The sequence below is a fragment of the Lathamus discolor genome, chromosome 1 (assembly GCF_037157495.1).
Source record: "Lathamus discolor isolate bLatDis1 chromosome 1, bLatDis1.hap1, whole genome shotgun sequence".
Lineage (NCBI taxonomy): Eukaryota > Metazoa > Chordata > Aves > Psittaciformes > Psittacidae > Lathamus > Lathamus discolor.
In genome coordinates, this window is record NC_088884.1 from 69592591 (window position 1) to 69613792 (window position 21202).

The 21202-nt window shown below is 55.5% G+C and overlaps 3 protein-coding genes across 3 annotated transcripts; 1 reads left to right on the top strand and 2 right to left on the bottom strand.

Annotated features, from left to right (window-relative positions):
• The first annotated feature begins 79 nt into the window (after positions 1-79).
• LOC136013978 (noggin-like) lies at positions 80-12766 on the top strand. The gene has a single exon (XM_065678648.1). It carries the CDS (start codon positions 11862-11864, stop codon positions 12630-12632), a length of 771 nt encoding a protein of 256 aa, XP_065534720.1. The 5' UTR covers positions 80-11861; the 3' UTR covers positions 12633-12766.
• On the bottom strand, positions 5909-10840 carry GALR3 (galanin receptor 3). Its single transcript, XM_065678623.1, is given in 5 exon segments — positions 5909-6576; positions 7532-7606; positions 7608-8444; positions 9023-9382; positions 10645-10840. Coding segments are annotated over 3 exon segments (1230 nt in total). The 5' UTR covers positions 9370-9382; positions 10645-10840; the 3' UTR covers positions 5909-6576; positions 7532-7560.
• A 2429-nt stretch (positions 12767-15195) lies between the features above and the next one.
• On the bottom strand, positions 15196-20266 carry GCAT (glycine C-acetyltransferase). Its single transcript, XM_065678659.1, has 9 exons — positions 20046-20266; positions 19830-19960; positions 18912-19013; positions 18240-18386; positions 17798-17952; positions 16987-17069; positions 16472-16643; positions 15961-16082; positions 15196-15547 (listed from the first exon to the last, which is right to left on the bottom strand). Exons 1-9 carry the CDS (start codon positions 20245-20247, stop codon positions 15396-15398), a joined length of 1266 nt encoding a protein of 421 aa, XP_065534731.1. The 5' UTR covers positions 20248-20266; the 3' UTR covers positions 15196-15395.
• Positions 20267-21202: the final 936 nt, after the last annotated feature.

The following is a 21202-nucleotide window of genomic DNA, read 5'->3' on the forward strand; positions in this document are numbered from 1 at the left end:
ACTCTCTTCTTTTTCAAAGCAGCTCTTTCCCCTTTAAGTGTGTTCCAGACCCCATACACAGCACAGTACACAGGAACTGCTACTCTCATACCTGGTATGGAAATCAGAAGCGTCAACACAAAGTTGTTTGAATTCAAACACCAGTCTGTTTGCAGATCGCCGTACGCAGTTGCTGACTCACCTTCCGATCTGGACTCCCACAGCGTAGAAATCTAAACTTCTAACTCTAGTTAGTTGCTGTGAAACCATAAAAACAGAGGAAAGAGAATCTCAGTAGGATTACTTCAAGCTGCAAGATGGCAGTATTTTGCAAAGAGGAAAAGCAGCCTGGCCCGGTCTGCCCTCCTGCAAAAGTATGGAGCTGGTGGAGAGAAGGTGGCTGAACTCATGCCTTGCCCTAAGTAAAATGGCTGTGCCGTGAAGAGACAGCAAGGGAGTAGGGGCTGTGGAGGGCCATCTGGGCAGGCAGAGAATTTCCAGGATGGTCCCTGTGTGAGGAGCTGTTGACCTTCATGTCCAGTCTTTACCTCTCTTGTTTCTTCCTGTCTTCACAGCCTAGTCTTGGTGTCCACATACCCCCGGCTGTCAACGATTCTGCACTCAACAGCCTTGTTGCTGAGGAGACCATTAGGGTGCCAAAAGAGCAGGCAGATGAAATGCTCTTTACTGCTGCAGTTACCTTAGTTGCTGATGTTGTCTGTTAACGAGGCAGAGCATGGAAGCTTTCCTCAGATCCAGGAATACACTTCACTGGGACTTGGAACAAAGCTTTCAGCCTCAGCACACTTGATGTTACCATCCATGGCTTTTCAGGCCTTTGTCTTGCCTGGTGCTGGAGTTTTTTCACAGCTGCTCCTGATGCTCAGAGGGGAAAGGTGGGGGCTCTGCAGCCAGCCAGGAGCAATTGCTTAGCTTCTTTTCGAGCACTGCTCCATCCGTGGGCAACTGGCACAATGAGCTGAGGCAAATAAAACAAGTAGGCTTATAGGAAATTTTGCCACTGCTTTAGTGATAACACCAGGCAAGAAAGAGAAAAGGGTGTCTGGTTTTCAGTGGGGGAAAAAATGCATCGTATAGGAATCATTCTATGGATTTCCACAGTCAGTTCTGCTTTCCTGCCTCAGGGATGAAGCACTGGGCTGCTGGGAACCATGTCATGTGTTTGGCACTGGACTGGGAAAAGTTTCAGGCTTCTTTGTGTCAGCTGGTCATATGAAAGTCTTGACTACCCTGCCATGCTCAGCAGCTGTGTCTAGAAAAGGAGGTAGGTGCTGGGGAGGGAAAGAAGGAAAAAGATTCAGGGGAGGAGTACGTGTTTTCTTCATGCTGTGCTGAGAGCTATACTCTGGCACTTTTTCTGCTGCTCCTGGCCGAGAGTCTTCAGCCTTTCCCAGCAGCTCTCCTGCCTGGCCTTGTACCCTGGACCACAACCCATAGCTGTGAGGTTGATGACAGCTTTCTGCATCTCTCAGAGGCGTCTGCTGCAGTAATGGGGAATGGAAACAACAGCACAGGTTTCCTTCTGCTCCTTATTTTGCCTTTAAACTTAGTCCAACCTCCTCACCATCAAACACACCTTCCAGATCCCTTCCTGAGCAGTGGTGCGTTCCCATCCTCAGGGCCATGATGTCAACCAGGACTTAACCCAAGGTCTTGCTTTTGTCTTCACCACTATACACTCCATTTCCCCCCTCACTCAGAGCACGGCTCTGCAGTGACATGCTTAATCCCCAGCCACTGGACCCAGCAACAACCTCCCCAGCTCTGCTGTGCTGTAAGATGCAGCCAAAAGCAGCAAGGTTTAGGATCTGGCTCATGCAAGGAAGCGAAGGCTGAAAACCTGCTTGTGTCTCACAAGGGACCTACAGCAACAGCCCCAAAGAGAGCCTCCCAGCAAAGCTGCATGGATGTTACTAAGCAAAAGGCCTTTTGCTGAAGTGGCCACTCACCCACACAAGCGAACGCAAAGCACACACTGCAGCATGTGCAGACATCAAGAACCTGTTCAACTCTTCAGCAGCTAAAATAATTAAACTCCAGGGTATCGAACCAACATCTCAACCCTGTTACTTCTTCCACCTTTGCCTTTCTAGCAGACTCCAAATCGATCTTTGCAATTGTTGGCGCTGCTAAAGAAGATCCATGAAGCACCCCTGGGAAACCTCCCACCCTTTCATCTGCTTTCTCCACTCATTCCATGAGCGAGACAGATCTCTTCTCCTTGTCGTGGTTTAACCCCAGTTGGCACTAAAGTACCATGCAGCTGGTTGCTCACTCCCCTCCTTGCAGTGGGATGGAGAGGAGAATCAGGAAAAGGTAAAACCCGTTGAGATAAGAACAGTGTAATAATTGAAATAAGATATAATAATTGTCATGAAAAGGAAAAAATAGAAGAATAAAACCCAACAAACATAAGTGATGCACAGTACAGTTGCTCACCACTTGCCCATCCTCAAGCAGCAATCAATCCCTTCCTGCCAACTCCCAAGTTTATATACTGAGCATGATACTCTGTGATATGGAATGTCCCTTTGGATATTCAGGTCAGCTGTCCTGGCTGTGCTCCCTGCCAACTTCTCGTGCCCCTCCTGCTGGCAGGGCATGAGAGACATTAAAGTCTTTAATCAAGGCAAGCACTTCTTAACACCAACTAAAGCATCAGTGTGTTACCAGCATTGTTCTCAGACTAAAGCCAAAACACAGCACTGTACCAGCTACTGGGGAGAAAGTTAACCATATCCCAGCCAAAACCAGGACACTTCCATTACAGAAAGGTACCTGTAGAAAGATGCCTTCTTCATGCACTGTGCCTGGCCAGCATTGGATTGCAGCCCTGGGCAGCTCAGGGCAATGGGCTGACAAGGCGGAAGAGACAGCAGTTTTGATTGGAAGCTGGTAAAGGTGATATGGCAAATAGCATTCCTCTGTTTTGTGTGAAAGCTCTGAGGGGAAGAGAGCACACAGTTGTTGGAAGGGTTAAAATAATTAGCTGGCAACCTGCTAAGGCTGGTCATGTATTAGGAACCGGCAGCTAAACTCAAAAGCATATAACCGGAATTCCCTATAGTTAATAGTCCTACATGCCCTGATCACCCCTGTCACACCGTTCTCTGCTTGCGAGCTGCCTTTGTAGGGCTGTCCTGACTGCTTGCAGAGTGGGTCTGTACAAGGTCCTGTTCCCATAAGCACAAGGGGACACACAAGCAGCGCTTGAGCCTGTTGCTCTGACAGGGTTTCAGACAGCTTCCCATCTTCCCCAACCCCCTGTCTCTGCAGAGGGACACGCCATGGCTGTGCTCAGCCAATGTGGCAAAACAGCCTCTGCAGGATTAAAGCCGAGCTTGTCAGGCCAAGTGATGACAAGCTGGAAAGAAAATGCAAGCAAGGAGTCATTAATTAAGGTGAGAAGCTGGGAGCGGAGACTGCCAGCATGTTAATTGGTCTGGAGAGGAGGTTGCGTGGTAAGCAGCAATCAAGCTCTTTTCAGCTTTAATTAAACCTGTCTCTGTCGAGGACATGGCACCTTTTCTTCACCTCTCCTTTTGAGCTGAGAAACCGGTTACAGCCTGTGTGCTGTTACTGGGCAGACAGGAATTCCCTCCTGACTCTGGAGCCTGCACAACCCAGGCTCGGTATCTGCCCTTCCCACTCACATGCTCCCCAAAATTGGGGCTTAGCACCAACCAGAGGTTAGGGATGGGAGCCAGTGATGGCAGATGCTTGCAGTGCTTCGGGAAGAAGACCTTCCCCCAGATCCTCTCTCCGTCCTGATTCATTAAGGTAGGCTTCGCCCCAATGTGCAGCAGTCAGTCCCAACCTGATCTCTCTTTGCAAGCTGGGACCAAGAGGAGCGGGATTAGGGGGAGCAACAGCCTGGCCGTTTATGGGCAAGAACAGGCAGTGTCTGGCTGTGCTGGCATCACTGCTCCTGACTGCTGTTCCCTTCTCTCTCCAATGCTTTGGACTCTGAAGTGAGTCCTCACCCACAGACATGAGGAATATACATTCGTGTTACCCAGAGGCTGCTTGAGGCAATGAGAGCTGGCCACCAGCCACAGCACTGCATGCAAAGGGTGGCTGCAGGACTACCCATTCCCAGAAAGATAGGCAAGGCATGCTGGACATGCTTCCAAAAGGCAGTGGCCACTGGGTAGCGACAGCCAGCATGGAGGAAAGGAGCTGGAGAAATCATAGAATTGGTTTGTCTCGGAATGCACCTTAAAGCTCACCCAGTTCCAACCTCTGCCATGGACAGGGACACCTTCCACTAGAGTGGGTTGCTCCAAGCCCCGTCCAACCTGGCCTTGAACACTGCCAGGGATGGGGCAGCCACAGCTTCCCTGGGCACCCTGTGCCAGCACCTCAGCAACCTCACAGGGAAGAACTTCCTAATGTCTAATCTAAATCTACCCTCAGAAACAAGGATAGGAGGCGAGGGAGCCAGAGTGCAGAGAGAAACATCGAACACTTGAATGGAAAAGAAAGATCATTCCCAGTGCAGCACTTTGGCTGGCCTCTGCATGGGAAAGGGGTGTCCTTATTGCGAGGCGCGCAGCAGCTTCAGCAAAGGTTAGAAATACCACGTCACCTGGGAATTTGAAGAGTGAGCAGGACAAAGCAATATGGGAAGATTACACAGTCAGGAGCAGGGGACGGAAAGAGAAGAGAAATAAGGGGGCTCATGGCTCTGCTCATGCATATCACAGCTGTGCGAGCTCCTTCCTGCCTGATGTTCAGGGCATTATGGGTGCAGATCTGCCTCCGCATGAAGAGTTCACACTCAGGAGCCACACAGCGCTAATTAAATGCCGTATGTAATTAAGGAAAAAGAGGGCTTTTGCAGTCATGTGAAGTCTCCTGTAAATATTGATGCGGGATGGTGGCAGGTCTAATGATTTGCAGCTGCGGCATCTCAGAGCTGCTGCAGGATTGTGGAGGAGGTGGCTGAGGAGTTCTGCGGGGCTTGAGCTAGGTGTAATGGGTCTGTGTGAGTGAGCTCATCCCTTTCACTGCCAACAGAAACCCGTCTCAGTGGGGATGAGGTGTGGGCCTGATGATCCTGGCCTCTCCTGTAAGAAAGCAAAGCCCCTGAGACATGGTCAGAAAGCGTGATGCTAACAGATATCTCCCTCGCCTCTCACCATGGATGACCTTCCATGGGCTGTTCCTTTGGAACCAGGTCCAACGAAAGCAGTTATTTTTGTCCCTCATGGTCTCTCAGGTGATCTTTGTCCCCTTTCTAGGACAACATCGTCAAAAAGCTCTCAGGCCACAGGACTGAGGCTCGAAGAAGGCAGGATCTGTCCTGCTTGCACCCGCAAGCCAAGTGGCATCACACCGCTTGTGTCCCCATGGTGAAGCTGTCTCGTCCCACAGAGGTGGCTGCACTGACCTGCGGCACATAGGCTTGGTACACTGGGGAAGCCAAGTACCCTACTTGGTTGCCCTCCCCTCCCCACTCATGTCATGACGAAATGACCAAATGGGAGCTGCATGAAGGCAGCACTGCAGCAGTGCAAATCCCACAGGCTCCCTCGCTACACTGATCAAAGGCCTTGCTTGGGTGGTGCTTTTCTGGCTTCTCTGGCAGCCTGATGATGCAGAGAAATGCTGGAGAAAGCTGTCCTGGGACTAGAGTCCATCACAACCAAGTGATGCTCACCGCAGCTCTGGAGCAGAACACCAACAGGGGGTAAGGAGAAGGCTCCTGCCAAAACTTAGGTGCTCTGCCAGCACAGTGCTTCCCACCTTCCTCATGCCCTTTTGTCCTCCTTTCTGCCTTCTGCTTCTAACCCCTCGCTTTGCCCTGCCTTCCCACTGCTGCTTTCTGTCCCTCTGGATGGCTCCTCCCAGCCCCACACATTTCTCATTTATGTTATCCCCCACCCCATCATCTCACCATCCATCCTTTCCCCTCTTTCTGCTGTTGTCTTCCTCTCCTGTGACTTTCTCTTGAACATTGACTTTCTCTTATGCTTTTGAGACATAGGTATTAAACCCCTCAGCTTTTCTTCTTCTGTACATTTATGCAGCGCCTGCGAAGTCAAGTAAGACAAATGCTGCCCTGCTGGTAAGTTGGGACCACCAGACTGCGGTCAGATGGTTCACGCAGCCTCCACCACCTAGAACCCAACCTGCAGTGCCCCATGCCAGGCAGAGGTTGTATCCAGCACACAGCAAATGTGGCAGGAGAAGGAAATTACCTGGGTTTATTAAGGTCAAGCAGGGGAGAAATTCCAGCACCTTCATATCGAAAGGGGCACTAAGGAGACAAGAACTAAGTGCACATGGGTGTTACGGGCCTGTTTCTTTCTCCTTTGCCTCACCACAACTGTCCCCTGGCTCCAAGGCTCTTTTTGCAGCCTGGCTACTTCCTTCTGCTTTGGTGACAGCCATTGTTTCTCTCACAGTCGTCATCATCACATGGAAAAAAGTTGTCTGGCCACACACATAGGGCTAACATCACTGAATAACCTCACTGCTCAGAGAGCAACAGGTCCTTCAGCCCCAGAAGGAAGGGATGAAGCTCCGAGTAGCAAGCAAAGATCAAAGCGGAGGCAGCAGTCCCTCAGGAACCTGCAAAAAGCAAACAGAAAGTAAGCAGAGGGGTGGATCAGATGGGGCAATGTAGGGAAAGGGGGAGTTACTTGGTTTATTTAGGAAGGAAATACATCTGAACTGCAAGCAGCACTGTGAACTGGGACAGTCCTGCAGGATCTGATTGCAAGAGCTAAAGCCATGTGGGGCAGAGCTCCAGGGGACAGAAGCATCCTCCAGCGAGTATTTCTGGTGGGGCAGGGTGGAGAGAAGAGGCTGGACGGATGGTCTGCTCCTCCTTGCACTTCAGAGAAGCCACATGTGCAAAGGGGAGGCACACATCCTTCCATCCTTCCATCCTTCACCTGCTGTGGCATAAAGCATTTGAGTATGACTAATGACTGCTGCAGAGTTTGCATCACTGAGCTGTTGGCACAGATGGCTGGCTGACTTGTACATCAGCCAGTGTGGCAAAGGTCCTTTGATCTGGATGCAGGGACTAGGGAACGGGATGGAGGTGGGTAAGGGTTGCCCATGGGAAGAGATGGGCGTGTGGGCAGGGGGCAGTGTGTCCCTGCTTGGGGCTGCCAGGACAGAGGCTGGCAGCTACCCTATTCACACTCAGGTCCCCGTGCACTGTCTCCATCCTTCCCACACATGCTCTGATGTGCCTTTAACAGCCTGGATTTCCTACCAGGATGTTTTCATTTTGGTTGCCTCCCTCTTAGAGTTCCAAGGTGCTGTGCAAAATTAGCAAGTTAGGAAGTTGGGGAATGGAGGCCTTAAAACCTATTGCAGAAATGCCCACCCACGTGCCACATTAACACGTCCCTCCATTCTGCATCTGTACGTGTGGATTGTGCCATTCCGATGCGCGGTGGGCCTGTGAGTGAAGGTGAGTAGGGACAACAGGTTAACCATGGCCACAGGATCTTTCTGTGGCTCTGCTGCATGCATTCCCCTCTGCCTGTTTGAGAATGGAGTGGCTACTCACTGGCTGGAAAACAGGTTTCTTCACTTTGTTCATCTGTAGTGAACAGTCAGAAACTCCTGAGCTCCTCTTGGGGGCCATAGCTAGGGGATGGGCAGGTGTTGCCAAGCTTTCCTCCTCCAGTAGCTCCTGAGCAGAGAACGTAGCATCTTGTAGCTGGTGAGTCCATGCTCTGGCATGACTGGCACCTTCAGCGTCCCTCTTCCTGGTGTTCTCCTCTGGGACCTGGGCCACTTCACTGTTGGCTCCATAGAAACCTCTGGTGCTGTTGGTGAAACCTTTGCCCACGTTGACCACATGGACTTTCCTTCCAAATCTCTTGTTCTTCTTCTTCTTGGTCTTCTTCTGGAGGAGGAGGCAGGTGAAGACCTGCTTGAAACGCTTGCGGAAATGCTTGGAGATGAGGGCATAGACGATGGGGTTGAGGCAGGAGTTGGCATAGGAAAGGCAGTGGGAAGCCAGGCGGCAAACATAAGTGGCTCGGTTGAAGGGGAAGTGGCCAAACCAGAAGCACAGGATGACCAGGTGGTGGGGCAGCCAGCAGAGGCAGAACAGGATGGCCACAGCCACAATCATCTTGGTGACCTTACGCTTGGCCTTCCGGGAATCCGAGATCCTTTCTATGGGATCTACGGAGGTCCACAGGAACTTGATGGTTCTGGCGTATGCCAGGCTCACAACGGTCACGGGCAGAAGGTATCCAAAGACAAACGTGAGGAGGTCCAGAATCTTCCGGCGCTGGTCCTCCCAGATGGGGACACAGATGGGCACCCCGTGGTAATGGACAATCTGGTAGTAACTGAGGTAAGGCCCCGCAAAGAGCAGTGACAGTGACCAGATTGCTACAATGGCCACTCCTGCATTTCGGGAGGTGCGGAGATCCCGGGACTTCAGTGGATAGCGAATGGCCAGGTACCTGCCGAGGAGGGGAAGGAGAGGGAGTGGGACAAACACAACAAGGGTGAGATGAGGTATCGCTCCTGCCCTGTGGAGCTGTGCATCTTTACCCATCTTCCCCTCTCCCTGCCTCTTGGTAGGTGAACAGAGATCAGGGTCATCCCAACAGCGGGCCTGGGATCTCCATCATGCGCTCTGCTGTGCTAGCTTGGGAAGGCCACACAATGTGCCTCTTGAACCAGGGAACAGAAGGATAGGAGCAGGACCCAAAGCCTCCTTGTTTCTCCCATGGGCTGTTGCTGCCCTGGGGCTTTTGCTGTTTTGGTTTTACATAGCGGACACTAAACCTTAGTATGTGCCTGCACTTCTTCCCAAGTGAGAGCTGGGTAACCAAGCCAAGAGGCTGGCTTGGTGCTGAGAGAGGACATGGGGAGCGGGGGATGCTGGCTCTGCTGGCCCCTCCTCTTGGGGAGACCCTATGTGGTTTTTACAGGACATTCAACAGGGTAAGGACTGGCCTTTCTCCCACCCTTTAGCTCAGGGGTGGCAAACACATTGTCCCTGAGCTGAGGGATTCACAGGGAAAGGGACACTTACCTGTCAATGGAGACAGCAGCCAGGGTGAAGCTGCTGGCGTACATGGTGAGGTAGATCAGGAAATGCACAGCCTTGCAGGCAAAGGCCCCAAAAAGCCACCCATCCAGGGTGTAAATGGTGGCCTGGAAGGGGACGCAGCAGATGATGAAGCACAGGTCAGCCATGGCCAGGTTAAGGATGAAGAGGTTGGTGGTGTTAATGACTTGGCCGTTCCGCAGCAGCACGGCCAGCACCAGCCCGTTCCCCACGGTACCCAGGAGGAAGATGAGGGAGAAGATGACGGGCACAATAATGCCGGCTGCTCGCAGCTCTGGACTGTTGGATGAGGTGTTCCATCCCCCTGGCATCTGCCCATCTGACCTGTGCAGGGAGAAAGGGAGACACAGCACCTATACACGGCCATAAGCATGTGGGTGCCAGTCACTGTTGACCACAGTGGCTACCAGAGCTATGGCCCTAAGGAGCCTGATCCCAGCCTTTATTTGAAGTCCACATTTCTCCCAGAGATGCCAGCCCCAATCAGCTGGTTAAATTATGACATCAGGATCCTCGTGATGTCTCCGGTAGGATGCTGCTGGGATCAGTCAGCCCATATCTGCCTGGCTTGAGTGGAGCTGAAGTCCCTTTCTCCTGCCCAGACATCCTCATCACAGCATCTCCTTGCCCCCAGCCTCCTGAAGGACCCCCTGCCCTGCCACCTGGCCTCCCCTACATTTGTCCTATAATCCCAAAGCTGCTAAACCTTTTGGGATCGTTTGCTTTGGCAAATCTAAATCCCTGCTGCTGTTCCACATGCCATGGGGAAGGAGGCTGCTGTGGGCAGTGAATGGTCCTGGCACACTTATGCCAGGGCTGTGCCATCTCCAGCAGCAGGGACCTGATGCCTGTATGACAGCCTGCACCAGCAGCACCCCATCACACTCCCAACCCCAAAGAAGCTCCTTAAGCTGGGACCACCTCCACCCTGGAGCTGGCTGCTCCTTGTTCCCTGCGCAGTAGTTGTGCTCCGCAGAGGAGGGGCAGATAAGGCCACCTTTTCCTGATGCTGAGGGGTGGTCTCAGGTTGGATGGTGGCAGCTAGGAGAGGATGGGGTCGGGGAGGGAGACCCTGGAGCCGCCTGAAACACAATGTGATGATCATTGTGAAGGAGCGACAATCAGCCGCACTGATGAACAATCACAGCAGCTCAAGATACTGTGGTTTGCTGCAAAACTTCCTCCAGCCCTAACACCGTGCTCAGGTGGAGAGCTCCAACAGCCTATCTCCTAGCGAGCCATGTTGTGCTATCGTTAGAACAAATTGTCCTTGGCTGAGCAGCAACCAAGAGGGAAAGACACCACTGTCTAGCACTGTTGACGTGCAGTTAACTCTCTTTTGGACCACACAGGCTCCTTCACCCCATGCTCTCCCATCCCTCGGCTCGCACCACTTCTCCTTCCCAGCTACCTCTCCATCACACGAAAAGATTGGCCCTACCTCTCTGGCTCTGCAGACCCCTCTGTCCTACTGGTAACTACCTGTCTCCTCCAGCCAGCCCCGTGGCGTCTCCTTGCTCAAGCAGAGGACCCCGACCCGCTCAGGGAGCCCGAGGCCAGCTCTCGTTTGGGGGGCTGGCACTCACCTCTGAGAGGAAGGGCCTGCAGCTTCGCAGCTCGCTGCGGGGAGCTCCTGTCCAGCCCAGGCAGCGGCGGCGGGGAGGATGCGGAGAGTTTGCCCCGGCAGCGCCGTCCCCCTGCCCGCCGCCGGCTCTGCTCTCGCTGCTCCCGGCTCCCGGCTCCCGCACGCGTCTCTCCTGCTGGAGCTCCTTTCCTCTCTCTGTCTCCCCCTTTCCCCCTCCTCTGCTCTTGCTGCTGGTCCATTGATCTCTGTTGGGTGTTTTTTTCCTTCTCCCTGAGGTTGGGTTTGGAGTTAACTCCTCTCTGCCCAGCCTTCAGCAGGCTCAGCTGCTCCCTGCTCCACAGAGGCGGGGGGCAGTGCGGGAAAAGCCTGATGCTCTCTGGTGTGAGGGGCAGGATGGAGGGGAGCGGGGTCCCATGGGCCCCGGCAAGCCTTGCAGGCACTCCTCGGTGCTGGGTGTTCAGGACTTGTTGCCCAGCACCTCTGGGAACATGAAGATCACCTCGTCCTTGGGATATGGGTCCAAACCCTCTGGAACACGAGCATTAATTGCTACGACTAGCTGTTACTAATTAATGGTTACTAGCACGGCACAGAGGAGACTGATTTTCTCCCACAATGCCTGACTTGGGGAAGGAGGGGAAAGCAGGCTTTGTTTTCCATCCAGCCCAGCTCTGCCATCCACCAGCATTGCCCGGGCACTGCAGTGTGGGGAGGGAGGACAAGCCCTCCAGGGGGGCCATCTCCAGAGGTTCAGCCCTACAACAGCACATGTGCTTGCTGATGTGCTGAGAGGCACAATGCCCCACCACCTCCTGCCCTGCCATCGTGTCGGTGCCCCCGATGGACCTGTGCCCTGCGGACTTCTAGGTGTGCTGAGGACAAGTGGGGCTTGGTGATCCTTCTCCAGCAAGACCTGAAGGCCACCAGCTTCCCTTCATTGGGAAGTCTTTGCAAATGATGGAGCAGGAGGCACTGACCCCTTCCCCTCCACAGCAGCCCCATGCCCCTGTTGATGGCATCCCTCTGCTAGCAAGAGGGACAACGTGACCTCTCGTCCCCGCCTGCCCCTCTGTCTGGAGGAGCGAGGTGTCCCTGCCGGTTCGCTATCAGCCACTGTAACCAGGGAAAAGGGGAAGGCCGTGTCTCAGGACACGCCGATAACCCAGGGGCTGCGGTGGAGCGCATACCGCGGCACAGCCTGTCGCAGTGCCGCTCGCCATGGACGGAGCACACCAGCGCTGCCTCCTCCTCCTCCTCCTCTGCCTGCTCCCGCAGCCGAGCATCCCGGGCCCGCCGCCACCTGCGGCTGAACCCCAGGAGCCGCCGCCGCTGCCGCCGTCGGGCACCGCGGACCCCAGTGCCCACATCCTGCGCGGCCGCCCCTCGGCCCCGGTGCGGCCATACAGCCTCTCGCTCTCACCTGACGACTACCACTACTACCCCAAGCCGCGGCACCTGCGGCCCGGGCAGCTGCGCCGGCTGCTGGGCTCAGCCTTCGACCCGTTCTGGATGGCCACGGCGGAGCCGCGCCGCCGCAACAGCAGCATCCTGGAGGACACCCTGGAGACCCAGAGCCGGGAGCTGGAGGACGGCGCCGGGCGCTACCGCCGCAAGCTGCGGCGAGAGGCTGAGGGGCTGGAGCTGCCCGCGCTGCTGCCCCCCGGCCCGGCGCTGTCCGCTGAGCTGCGGGGCGCCGTGTCCCGCAGCCTGCGGCAGTGGCTGGTGGAGCAGGCTGCCTGCCGCCTCACCTCCACGTGGGTTGACCTGGGAGCTGTGTTCTGGCCGCGCTGGGTGCGCCACACTGCCTGCGAGACCGGGCCCCGCAGCTGCTCCTGGCCCCCCGGCATGGGCTGCCGGCCCGCACAGCTCACGCACATCAAGCTGCTGGCCTGGCACTGCTGGGCCGTGCGGCACCCCGCGCCCCCGCGCTGCGCATGGCGGCAGATCCCATACCCGGTTGTGGCCGCCTGCAAGTGCTCCTGCCGCTGAGGGGGGGCGGGAGGACACCTCTGCCACCGGTGCCTGCTCTTGCAGCAAAGGAGCCGCCTGGACTCAGCCTCGGGGCCGGGGAGCCGGGGGGTAATCGCTGAAATGGAGAAATAAACCCCCGGAATGAAGTGGGATCAGCTGCGGTCCGTGCTGTTTCTCGCCGAAGCCCCTGGGTAGGGGACGCAGCTGCTTTGCCCCTCGCCCACGAGCACAGGGAGCCGTTAGCACCCATGTGGGAATGGGGAATCGAGGCACCCAGCTGCAGGTTCAGACCCTTTTTCCATCAGCCCCAGTGGACTCAGTCCATCAGGGAGCAAGGGCAGAGGGATGCCAGCAGGGAAAGGGTAGAGGGAATTGGGTCATGGATCAGGGTGGAAACCGTGTGGATAGGGCCTGGAGGGCATCACCATGAAAGGGAATAGGTTTGGGGCTGCAATGAGGCAGCCTGGTAAGGGCGGAAGAAGCGGGGGGTGGGCAGGGACCTACCGCTGGAAGTGGTTTTGGGGGGTGTGTATGGAAACTGGATGGGATAGACAGTGCCCTGCTTCGAGCTACAGTGGGTGAGATACAGGGATCCCACACCTATCCCTGTACGTGGTGTAGAGGGTGATGGCTCCAGACCCAGGGGGAAGCCTGGCAGAGCAGTGTACGGGCTCTGGGGTGGGTCGGCGAGCCCGGTGTGGGAACTGCATCCTTGAAAAGTGGCACCTGCTTCTATGTTCCACCCAGCAAAACGCCCTCTGCTTTCTGGGCTATGCTGCACAGAGCTGTTCGTCAGACCTTTGCTGGGAGGCCTGAAGAAATAAAGAGCTGGAGGCTTTGCCCAGGAATGTGGTATTAACATGGTGCCTGCAGTTGATGGGTGCTGCATTGTTCATTTCCCATGAGCCATCATCCGACCCTCCTGCCTTCCTGTATCCCTGTGTCATGGAAACCACAGCCTGCTGCAGAGCTTGGCCTTGAAGCAGGTGGAGAGGGAGACGGAGAATGGGGGGGACCTAGGAGAGACGGAGAAGAGAGGGAGGCAGAGAGGAGGCGAGAAGCGCAGAGCCCTTGTGTGCACGCAAGGACAAGTGTGTGTATTGCAGTGAGGGAGGCTGCCGAGCCGAGCGGGGAGAGACATCTGTGTGGCTGCTCTCCAGCGAGGGGGACTGGAGTGCCGGAGCAGGGTTAAACTGCTTGGGTTGGCTGCCCTGAGTGCAGCATGGAACGGGATTGCAAAGGAGGTGTGCGAGTAGGAGGGAGCGAGAGGGTGCACATACATGGGCTCAAAACAGTGGTGGCTCAGGTTGGGCCCTGTCCCAGAGCCCATCTGGCTGAAGCAAGAGGGGCTCGAGCACAAGCTCCTGCTGCTTCCCCATTACATTCCCCATTCCCAAGATATTGCCTGTTGATAAGGGGGAAGGGTTTGCGGCACTGGTGCTTACGCAGAGGGAGCTCCATATTGTACTTTACCAGCAGGCTGAGCTCAGCGTCCTGTGGAGATGGAAAATGAAATAAAACCAGCACACAGCTGTGCTACCAGCTGCTCTAACAGAGTCTGGTGGCAGCCCCATGGAAAAGGTGTTTTCCCCCTGCCCTCTACATCCCATCGAGCCCTGCAGTCCTGGATTAACATCTGTATTCTTCGGCAGCTGCTTTGGTTCAGGAGAGACGTGTTACTGCCCTGTAGCTCGCTCCCTGAGTGCCTAATGGCAGGTAGCATTTTCAGAGCAGGGCTTTGTCAACACGACCCAGTGCTTGGGCACCCAAGCACAGCACAACCTCGTTGTGGCTGGAAGCTGTCCCCGGCTGCTGGGGAGGCAGCTGGTCCTCAGCTCAGCACGTGGGCAGGCAGCGGGTCACACACGATTTCTCATCTGCAGCAAAACTGATGCAAACAAAGCAATCCTGAGAGATGCCCAGGTCCCACTTAGCTTGAGTGCTAAATTGCTACCCCAGCACGGCTCGCCGGAACAAATCCAGCGATCCCAGCCTGCAGCTGATGGAGGAAAATTGCAGGCTTCTGGCACCTGCTCTTCCCTCAGCTTCAGCCCCAGGCAGACGCAGGCCCCCTCCCCATGCTGCTGGCCTCTGCCACCTCAGCTTGCCTGCTGCCCAGCAGCCTCTCTCGGGCAAGATGCAGCACCTGGCTCAGGTTTGGGAGCACCGTAGTGATGGGTAAAGCCTTAAAGCCAGCCCCAGGGACTAAGCGAGCCTCACACCTAGCACCTAAAAGTGAGAAGGGGAGAAAGGAGCACCAGAGTTTCAGCTGGCCCATGTCCTGTCTCAGACCAGTTGCTGGTAGCACATCTTGCCAAAGACTTAGGACACCTTGCCTCAGTGGGGAATTACAGCTGGCAGATCTACCAGGGTGATGCTACTGGCCCTGCAGGAGAGCACGGAGGAAGCAGGTGACATCAGGCATAGCTACATTTCCATCAGCAGAAGACAGCATGAGCTGCAGTGCTTCAGCACCAGGACTGAGGCTTCCAGAAAGACACAGCAGAGCGTCCGGCCACAGCAAGGAGAAGATGGGGATGGACTGCAGCTCCTGGATGAGAAAACAAGAGCCAGACAAATATCCGCTGCACTGCAGGACACCTTTAATGATGCAAGAGCTGGCTGCCAGTGCCGCACACTGCAACAGCCACAGCTTCCCGCGGGCTGTGATGCCTTGAGGATTAGTCCTGCTTTTGGCAGCATGCTCCTCAAGCCTTTTCCCCTGGCACAGGCACTTGGTCATGGGCAAGGACAGGGCTGCAGGAGGTGCTCGCTGGCCCCTCATGGTATCGCTCCATGTTTCCGTCCCACCTCGGTGAAGGCTTCCACACAGTGGTCGATATCCTCATCGCTGTGTACAGCCGAGATCTGGACACGGATACGGGCCTTTCCCTTGGGGACCACAGGGTAGCTGAAGCCAATGACATAAATGCCTGAGGAGGAAACGCAGGGAGAGTTAGAGCTGGCTTGCAGGGAGGGAGGCTGAGGTGGTATTGGGCGATAGAAGGGCTTTTGGATCCTCCCTTCCCTCTCAACCATTTCCAGGCTTCAGGGTTTTCAGATGGCATCTGCTCCCAAGCATGGAAATGAGGGGTAGGGCCAGTGGTGGGGATGGAGTCCCACATAGCAGGACAAGAGGGCTAATGTAACCCTCCCACCTCCAACAGAGAGAGGAGGTGAAGTCAGCAACGTCCGGGGGAGACCAAGAGGATGTCTGCAGGTGGAGGCTAAAGCAGTAACAGATTTCATGCAGGAACATCCTCTGCAGGAGGGATGGTAGCACTACCACCGGCTGTCCTTTCCCTCAGGGCATGTGTCTGCATCTAGAGCTCCCTCTCCGGCTCACCTCTGTTCAGCATGTCCTCAGCCATCACTGCAGCCAGCCGAGCGTCCCCAAGCATGACAGGACAGATGGGGTGGTCTTTCCCTGAGATGGTGAAGCCGGCTGCTGTCATCTTACTTCTGAACCTGGTGAAGAGAACAAGAGGATCCCTGTCCTTGGGGGACCACTGCCTCACCTTCCCCTGAGAGCCCTGCCCACTGAGGGCTGTATATGGTGCTGCTCCAAAGTGCATCTCCCGTGCAGGGAAGGGATCGCACTCTTTGGAGTGACCTCCTGCCATTTCCTGCTCAGCTCCATGGGGCTGCAGCTGCTTGAGGGGCAGACTTGTCCCAGGACACAGAGTATCCGGATCTGTCTGACACACACAGGCACATCCTGTGGTTTCCCCTGAGCACCCCCAGGCCATGACTGGCAAACCACCTATGCCTGTCACTGAGGGGTGAATAAACACACATGGACAACACACTCCTAAGGAACCTCTCCCCCTGCTCCCACCCCAATGTGCCCCCCTCACCGTTGGGTCTTGGCAGCCATGGACTGTGCAATGGCATTGCTCTCCATGAGCAGGTCCAGGGCCTTGGATGCACAGCCCACCACGGCGGGCGGCAGGCTGTTGGAGAAGAGGTATGGGCGGGAACGTTGTCGGAGCAAATCAATGAGGGGTTTGGGGCCAGTCGTGTACCCGCCTGCGGATGGATGAAAGAGAAATGGACAAGGAACACAGAGTAACCTGTCACCTACAGGAGGAATTTCAGTACAAAGCAGGCCTAAAAACATCACAGCTGATGCCTTTTGCTAAGAGTTTCCACCTTGACCCCAAATGCAAGTGCACAAGGAAGGCGAAAGTAAGAAAAGCACATGGCAGGACCTCCCCTGACCCCGCAGCAGGGTCCCAAACTGAGCCTCATGCCACCAGCAGAAAAGGACAACATGCAGTTGTGGCTCTATCATTCGGCAGGGGAAGGAAACATCAGTGATGCTGTGGAGCTCTTTAGGGCATGGAGAACCTTGGTCAGGAAATGCCCTCACCTGCAGCTCCTCCAAGAGCTTTTCCCAGGGTGGAATTGATGATGGTGACTTTGTCCATCACTCCCAGGAGCTCATCGGTACCCCTGTAGTGGAAGGAATGTCACATTCTCAGCTGTGCCAGCATGCACCACGGAAGCTGCTCTACACCTGAGGGATGCCTCAAGGGAAACAAAGTGCCACCAGCCAGGTCTCAGCTAAAGGAATAACACCCCCATGTGGTAGTTCAACCCAAGTGTTGACCTTCCCTTCTCCTGCAGAAAGACTAAGCTGGAATCTCCCCAGATAAGAGCATGGGGTTTTCATCCCTAACAGATGGGAGAGCACTCAAACTTCCCACATAGATGTTTAATAGTCCAAACAGAGCACTAACAGTGCAAGCATGTGAAGCATCTCTTCTTGGCAAACGCAGCCAAGTGCACTGCTTGGCACTTGGAGGATCTCCAGGCGATGGAAGGAAAACCTGCCCTGAGGGAATTAATCGATCTGTGCAAGCTAACTCCACAAAGCCCCCTCGGCCCGAGCATTTGAAAGCGATATCTGAGAGGAGGATTCGGAAATCAGGAAGTCCAACTGTCTCCCGTTTGGAAGCAGATGAGACGGTCGCACCATCCCTTACACACTGATAAGCAGTTGTCATGTTGGGATGGGTCATTGCTAAAGTATCTCCCTTCAGGTGCCCCAAAGGTGGGGTGCAAAACCTTCAAGCAGTGGTGACCCACCCACAAAAATATGTTGGTTACCAATACCCTTGGCCTTGCTTCAGAGGCTATTGGGGTCAGGGGGAAGAAACAGGGTTGAAACAGCCACTTACCGGCCATTGGGTCCCAGGAAGCCTGTGGCATGGCATTCGTCAATGAAGACCAGGGCATCGTACTTCTGGGCCAGCTGGCAGATCTCCCTCAGGGGTGCAATGTCACCATCCATGGAGAAGGCACCATCAGTGGCCACCAGCCGCAGACGATGTTTCTATGGGAGGAAGAGTGGTGCCTCCAGGGGTGAAGATGTCACCCTGAGGAGAGGGGCTGGTGAGGAAGGCTGGGACATAGCCCAACTCCTGTAGGGCATGGATGTATCTAACTGAGACAGAGGGGTCTGCACTGCAACCCTTGCTTACCCTCCTTGCCCATCCATGCCTACCTGTGCCTGTCGGCAAAACCAATGCCTACTGCATGGGAAAAGGTAGAGCTCACCCTTTGGGGCTGGTGATTGTAGCACAGCTAAGCTCACACTGGGGTGCGAGCAGACCTCCATACCTGCGCATCCTGCAGCTTGGCCTCCAGGTCCTGCATGTCCATGTGCTTGTAGCGGTACTTGTTAGCCTTGCACAGGCGGATCCCGTCAATGATGGAGGCATGGTTCAGCTCATCCGACAGCACTGCATCCTCTGGGGTCAGCAGGGCCTGGTCATGCCAAACAGAAAGGATCATCCTTTGCTCCAGGGCACCACTTCACCGAGATCTGCCTCTTTCAGGGCAGAGGACAAGGCCATGTGTGACTGCAGCTCCCACGTCTCTCCTGGCACCGCTAAACTTTCCGCTTGCCTTCCCAGCCACCTTATCCCCTGATTTCCTCAGGCCAGGCTCTTGCCTGTGGCTTCTGAGCTCAAAACCTCCCTCACCTTTCCTAGCAAGCCTGGGGGATTGCCTCTTTTCCCTGCCTATGCTTCAAAGGGGAGTACAGACCTCCCACAGAATGGGAGCCCTCCCCAAAAGCTGGAGCCTGTCTTCAGAAGGGGGAAGTGAGGCTGATTAAACACCTCCACATGGCTTCCCCAGTCCAAGGGCACCAAGCTGGGGTTCTCCACCACCAGTCGCTGCCATCTTTTCTGTGGCACAGAGCTCACATCATAGCCTCTTGGAAGGCATGGCAGGCACATTGCCATCACCTCCCTCCTGCATGCACAACACAATGAAAGCCCTGCAAACCTCAAAGATGCCCGCGTTGGCATCAAAGCAGCTAGGATAGAGAATGGCATCTTCCCGCTGGTGGAAACGTGCAATCTTCTCCTCCAGGTCCTTGTGTATGCTCTAAAGAGATGAGAGGAGCAAGCGTCACTGGCGGGGCAGCACAAGTCCTCGCTTGCCCATGGCTGTTAGATGCTGACTGCAAGGGGAAGAAACAGACAGGTTTTATCCAGAAAAGGTGTACGTGCATGGCAGCAATTAGTTGCGCTCAGCATGTGTTTGCAAACACAGACCTGAAGTGCGGTTATGGGTTTGGATACCTCAAGCACAGCAGAGACTCCAAGCTCCCCACCCATGGGGGGAATTCTGTTTGCACTTAACCAGCTGGCAGGGATAAGCCAGGCTGGGTTGGATAGAGGCAATTCAAGTCAGGCTGGCTGCAATTTTGACCCTTAAGGGAGGGGAGAAGACATCAATTTTCTGAATGCCTTTCAAACTTAGACAGGGGAGATTTAGATTAGATAAAAGGACGAAATTCTTCACTGTGATGGTAGTGAGGCACCAGCAAAGATTGCCCAGAGAAGCTGTGGCTGCCCCATCCCTGGCAGTGCTCAAGGCCAGGTTGGACAGGGCTTGGAGCAACCTGCCCTAGTGGAAGGTGTCCCTGCCCATGGCAGGGGGTTGGAACTGGATGAGCTCTAAGGTCTGTTCCAACCCAAACCAGTCTGGGATTCTATGAATTCAGAGGGATGTTTGGCTCCTTTGTTCTCTGAGGGGTTGTAATGCTTTAAGTTGCATATTTCCATATGTTCAGCTGGTGCGGACACAGCAGGCTCTTTTTCCACCTGGCCACGTGTAATTTAGCACTGCACATACACGTGAGTACTGAGAGGGGAGTCTGAGAATGGCTACCCTAGAGGAAGGGATGCTGCCCGGTACCTGGGTACCACAGATGAAGCGGACAGAGCTGAGCCCAGCGCCGAACTTCTCCAGGGCCTCCACTGCAGCGCGGATCACCTCGGGGTGGCTGGAGAGCCCCAGGTAGTTATTGGCACAGAAGTTGAGGATCCCTGCGGGGAAGAGCAAGAGAGAAGCACTGAGCGGGGGTGAACGGGGACAGAAGCCGATGACACCGAGCGCCTGCCCCATACGCACCAGCTCCTCCGCTCGCCAAGCGGAGGTGGGGGCCTTGCCGGGAGGCGATGATCCTCTCGCTCTTCCAAGTGCCGGCGCCTCGGATGTCCTCCAGCTCGTTCTCCAGCAGCCGCCGGAGCTGAGCCGAGGCCGCTCCCGATGCGGACCGGGGGGTCCCGGCCCCGCCGCCCCGCAGCATCCGCACCGCCGCGCCGCGCCACATCCCGATGCCCCGCCCCTCCCCGCCGGCAGGGGGAGGCGTGGCCCCGGCGGCCAATGGCCATTGGCCGCCGGGGCCACGCCTCCCCCTGCCGGCGGGGAGGGGCGGGGCTAGGGAGGTGCTTGGCTCCGCCCCCCGCGCTCCTTTCGCGTCGGGGCACCGGCGTTTGGAGCTGCTCACGCAAAGGGATCCGCACAGGGTGGGTGGATGGGCCGGTGGCGTGCGGCTCAATAAGGCTCAGTGCCGGGTTCTGCACTTGGAGCAGAAAGCATCTGGAAATTGCTCATGGAAAAGGACCTGGGGTGCTGACTGATGGAGCTGAACATGAGCCAGGTTGTGCCCAGGCAGCCAAGAAGAGCAACAGCATCCTGGCCTGTACCAGCAATAGTGTGGCAGCAGGGCCAGGGCAGGGGTCATCCCCCAGGACTGGGCACTGGTGAGGCTGCACCTTGAAGCCTGTGTTCAGTTCTGGGCCCCTCACTGCAAGAGAGACATTGAGGTGCTGGAGCAGGCCCAGAGAAGGGCAGCAAAGCTGGTGAAGGGTCTGGAGCACAAGTGTGATGGGGAATGGCTGGGGGAACTGGGGGGGGGGGTTAGTCTGGAGAAGAGAAGACTCAGCGGTACCTTATCGCTCTCTACAACTGCCTGAAAGGAGGATGGAGAGAGGTGGGTGTTGGTGTCTTCTCCCGAGTAACAAGCAATGGGACAAGAGGGAAAAGCCTCAAGCTGCACCAGGGAAGGTTTAGGCTGGAGATTGGGAAATATTTCTTCACTGAGATGGTGCTCAGGCATTGGAACAGGCTGCCCAGGGAAGCGGTGGAATCACCATCCCTGGAAGTGTTCAAAAGCCGTGTAGATGAGGCCCTCACTGACACAGTTTAGTGGTGGCCTTGGCAGTGCTGGGGAATGGTTGGACGAAGACAGGCTGAGGAAGTTGGGGCTGTTCAGGCTGGAGAAG